The 5,000-nt window shown below is 45.7% G+C and overlaps 1 protein-coding gene across 6 annotated transcripts in view; it reads right to left on the reverse strand.

Annotated features, from left to right (window-relative positions):
• LOC143285226 (uncharacterized) overlaps window positions 1-2,459 on the reverse strand; it is a 14,415-nt gene extending 11,956 nt beyond the window's left edge. Inside the window, exons 1-2 of one of the 6 annotated variants that reach the window (XM_076592474.1) lie at window positions 2,366-2,459; window positions 1,944-2,110 (exon numbers count right to left, since the gene is read on the reverse strand). In XM_076592474.1, the coding sequence (XP_076448589.1) occupies window positions 1,944-2,010 (67 nt within the window). In that variant the 5' untranslated portion in view covers window positions 2,011-2,110; window positions 2,366-2,459. Of the gene's footprint in view, window positions 1-1,943 lie in introns of all 6 variants that reach the window. The other 5 variants (XM_076592473.1, XM_076592478.1, XM_076592475.1 and 2 more) reach the window with 5 other exon arrangements.
• Window positions 2,460-5,000: the final 2,541 nt, after the last annotated feature.

The raw sequence follows: 5,000 nt of genomic DNA on the forward strand, positions 1-5,000 counted from the left end.
ATTGTGTGTGTGTGTGTGTGTGTGTGTGTGTGTTGTACGTTCGTGCCGGGGGTGGTGTCACCTGTTGATGTAGTATCACTTCCTGGTATAATCTGGCGATAGCCTTGAGATAGCCTTAGTGGTCGGCGAGGCTCTAAGCACCATAATTTCATTTCATTTAATTTTCCTGGTATGATCAGTATTTTATGGGGAACATGTCACAGTGCACCACGGTTACAGATAACGGGACAACAAGAACACCTTGCACAAAGTCATGTATGCTGGTACATGTTGAGTATGTGACGGATATCTTCTTCCTGGTGTCTTATCTGTCTGTTTCTGTCTGACTCTTTGTCTGTCTGTCTGTCTCTGTCGCTCAGTTTCCTTATCTGTGTCACAGGTTGTCCACATAATCTTCTTCAGTGAATTCGGGGGAAAAAAACAACAACTTCAAAACAATGCTGCCCGTCTGACTCTCAGTCCCAAGTACCGATCGCATTCTCCCTTCCTCCGTACTATGCACTGGCTCCCCGTTGAGGCGAGAATTAAATACAAAGTTGCATGTCTTTGCTTGTCTGCTTTCCACTCCACTCTACCTATATATCTTTCTGACCTCATCAGCGCTTACACTCCCTCAAGAACTCTCCGCTCTTCTCTTATGAAAATCCCCCGTGTCGATGCAACAGCCTATAGTTAACGCTCTTTTCATTTTTGCTGCTTCTCACATCGGGAACGACCTTCCTCATCGTATCCGTTCATCCGATTCCGACTCTGCCTATCGCTCTTCACTAAGAATTCATCTTATCTTTTCAAAACCTGTGTGCAAGCATTCTCTCTGTTTCCCACTGACTTCTCCAACACCGTCCAATACCTGTCAAATCACTCTGCATGTACGGGGAATGAGAGAGAGAGAGAGAGAGAGAGAGAGAGAGAGAGAGAGAGAGAATGAACGAACGAAATTGTTTTAATGAACTTTGGCCATGGACCACAATTCAAAACCAGGGGACTGGGGGTGGGCATGGGAAGGGGTATTATAACACTTGAATAGATGACACAACATCATAATATTCATGGACTTGACATTAAGAGAGAGAGAGAGAGAGAGAGTACGTGCGTGGGGGTGGGGTGGGGGTGGGGGGTGGAGAGACAGTGGGCATGAGTGCTTCATGCAATTTGTAGCTTTCTAACTTTGACGTAAAGTACCATGTACCATGAGCTCTCAGAGAGAAAGAGCACAATACCAACGTATATAATGATAATAGTAATGATTATTGTAAGAACAACCATAAAAAAATATTGATATTATTATGACAATACTGATTATTATTATCATTAGTAGTTGTAGGTGTAGCAGCAGTAGAAGTAGTATGTTGTAGTTGTAGTAGCAGCAGCAGCAGTAGTAGTAGCATCACCAGCATAATTTTCTCTTAATCATCAACATCGTCATTATCATCTTATCATCATCATCATCGTCGTCACAATTGTTATTGCTATCATCATCATCATCATCTATTCCTGTTTCTGTCTCTCCGTTTCTATCTCATTTTCCACCTCTTTTCTCTCTATGCCTTTATGCCCTTGACGGCAAAAATACCTTGATGGGGTGGGATCAGTGTGGAATGCATGTGTAGTGTAGTTATGACTTTCGTATGTGCATCAGTTGGTGTCGCTGGTTTTGCTGAACAAGAATACACACTCACCCCTACACACGCGCGCGCGCACGCACGCACGCACACACACACACACACACACACACACACACACACATGGCTAAGAAGTCCAGATAAGAATGGTAACGGGCATCATGACCTGTAAGCTCTTTGTTATCTCAGGGTGAAAACAACGCAATACAACACACACGAATGCACACGCACGCACGCACGTACACACACACACACAACATTTACACACAACGTACACACACACACACACACACACACACACACACCATTCAACCCATTTACCTGTGAAAAGTCCGCATAAAGTTGCCACGAGAGCAAGAAAAAACAATGCACCAAAGTGTCTTTCCATTTCACCACAAATGTCACCTCTCCTAATGAAAGTAAGTTAGCCCCCTTCTTTCTCTTGTATATCGAAATCTTGTTAGTCGTCAGTGCTCAACTTTTTTTTTCTGCAAAAAAGAAGCAAAATTCAAGACTTTCAGTTACTCTTCATTTGTAGTAAAACTCACATAATTTTTTCATACAACTTATTGTACTAACACTCAAACTTCAATGCTGAAAAACCACGAAAACTTTGCGGGGGAGGGATGGGGGAGGAAATAAAAGAATAAAGATGTGATTTTTCCACTTTTGACAAAACGATGTGCACAAGCTTTCCAGCTATGGAAAAGCAGCTGGGCTATGTTGACATGCACTGTACCTACATACAGTTATCTTCAACTGCGATGCCGTTTGCTAATTTAGATATATTAACACAACACACAGAATGCCGGTTTCCACTGGAGAACACGTTATAACTGACAACCTGGCCCGCGCCGTGCATGTGAAGAGGTATTGCAGGCTGACCGGTGTCAAGTCGCAAAGCTAACCCCCTCCCCCCATTCTACTTTGCCTGCTGGATAAATCTTGGGAGGTGGGGGAAGGGGGCGGGTTGGATTAGGACCAACACTTCTAAACCGTCAGCGTTACTTATCCTGTGTTCTTCTTCTTTTGGCTAATTAAGCTGCGGTTTTTTTTTTTAAGCGATCATTAATTACAGGTTGAACAATTTTCATGCAGAATATCAATACATGGAATTTGATTTCAGTCATCATTCATTTTATTACTTCATTTGTTCGTTGTTTCATTATGTATTAATCATTTATTTATCTAACTGTCTATCCATGAATTCAGACAGATAGACAGATAGATGAAATGAAATAAAGGCCAAAGGCCGGATTTTGATTAAAACATAATCAGCATCTGTCTGCCTATTCCCCCTTTTCTCGTAACGTGTGTGAGTCTCTGTCTGTCTGTCTGTCTGTCTGTCTCTCTTTCACACACACACACACACACGCACACTCCCACACACACACATGTACGCGCGCGCGTACACACACACACACACACACACATACGCACGTACGCACGCACGCACACACACACACAGAATCTCTGTCTTTCTGTGCCTTGACTCACTCTCTCCCTCTGTCTCTATCTATCCATCTATCTATATATCTATCTATCTATCTGTCTATCTGTCTCTAGTCTGTCTGTCTGTTTATCTGTTTATCCATCTATCCTTCTATCTATCCACCCGAACATATCCATCTATCTGTCTGAATGCACGCAAAATTTCCACCAGCAGGGTAAAAATTAGAGAGGGGGTAGTAGGCGACCTTAATACCTTGATTAAGCACCGGCCGCTCTCGCTTCTTGAGACACGGCAAGCGGACTGAAAGCAAACAGACGACAATAGAGGGAGGTAACTGCCACGACGAGTTGTCTCACACTGCCAGGTCACGAGCTGTTGGTATTTTTAACTTTCGGGGTTCGGGGTACACACAGCGATACCTCCCCCTTTCTTTTTAACCTATCTGCCCCCCCCCCCCCTCCCACACACACTCCACCCTACCCACCCCTTTCTCCCCCCCCCACTCCACGCCTCGTACCATCCGTACAGAAAATTAATGGGCAAGCACGTGAGGTTTGGTTATCTTCGGTTGACTGAGAGAGAGAGAGAGAGAGAGAGAGAGAGAGAGAGAGAGAGAGAGAGAGAAGTTTCAGTTTCAGTAGCTCAAGGAGGCGTCACTGCGTTCCATATACGCTACACCACATCTGCCAAGCAGATGCCTGACCAGCAGCGTAACCCAACGCGCTTAGTCAGGCCTTGAGAAAGAGAGAGAGATATGAGGGACAGAGGGAGAGAGAGGGAGAAATGAGGGACAGAGAGAGAGAGAGAGAGATGACGGACAGAGAGAGAGAGAGAGGAGGGAGAGAGATGGGGGGAGGGAGAGAGAGAGAGGGAGGGATGAGGGACAGAGAGAGAGAAAGAGAGAGAGAGGGAGAGAGAGAGAGGGGGGAGGGACAGAAAGAGAGATAGAGAGAGAGGGAGAGATGAGGAACAGAGAGAGAGAGAGAGAGGAGGGATAGAGAGAAAGAGAGAGAGAGAGGGAGAGAGAGGTAGATGAAGAGAAAGAGAGAGAGAGGGGAGGGGCAGAGAGAGAGAGAGACCCGGGGTGAGAATACATATATATATGTGTGTGTGTGTGTGTGTGTGTGTGTGTGTGTGGAGAGAGAGAGAGAGGGGGGGGAGGGAAAGAGAGAAAGAGACCAGAGGTGGGGGCCGGGGGCGGGGGGGGGGTGGGGGGGGGGGGGGAAGAGGGAGAAAGTGAGCGATAGATAGACAGAGACAGACAGTCAGACAGACAGACACACAGAGACAGAGATAGATAAAGACAGAGACAGACAGGAGACAGATAATTATATTTGTTTTCTCGTTCGCTGTGTCTGTTTGCTTGTTCGTCTGTCTGTCTGTCAGAGCACACACACACACACACACACACACACACACACACACACACACACACACACACACACACACACACACACACACAGAATGAGACAGACAAGCAAAAAGACTAACACACAGAAAGGGAGAGGGAAGGGAGAGAGAGGTGGGAGAAAGAGAGGAAGAGAGAGACAGACAGAGAGAGAGGTTGGGGAAAGAGAGGAAGAGAGAGAGACAGAGAGAGAGAGAGGAGAAAGAGAGAGAGAGAGGGGTCAGCGGAAATCGGAACGTAGCAAGTTGGCAAGGGACAATCTTGCAGGGGTAGACTGCGTTTACAAGTGGTTTATGATTGCCAACAAGAAGCGCTTGGCTACCCCGTATAGGCTACTGTAATTTATGGGGTGTACCCCTCCACCCAACTCTACTATGGCACGATTCGTTAAAAGATATAAATCTTGGGTGTTTGTTTTTTTTCTCCGTTTTTTGTTCGCATATGAATCACATGGCAATGTATGAGTGTTGCGGAACGTGTGGACACAAAGGCGCGTGGTAGTGCCCCTTTGTCTGTC

This window comes from Babylonia areolata, chromosome 8 (genome assembly GCF_041734735.1).
Source record: "Babylonia areolata isolate BAREFJ2019XMU chromosome 8, ASM4173473v1, whole genome shotgun sequence".
Lineage (NCBI taxonomy): Eukaryota > Metazoa > Mollusca > Gastropoda > Neogastropoda > Buccinidae > Babylonia > Babylonia areolata.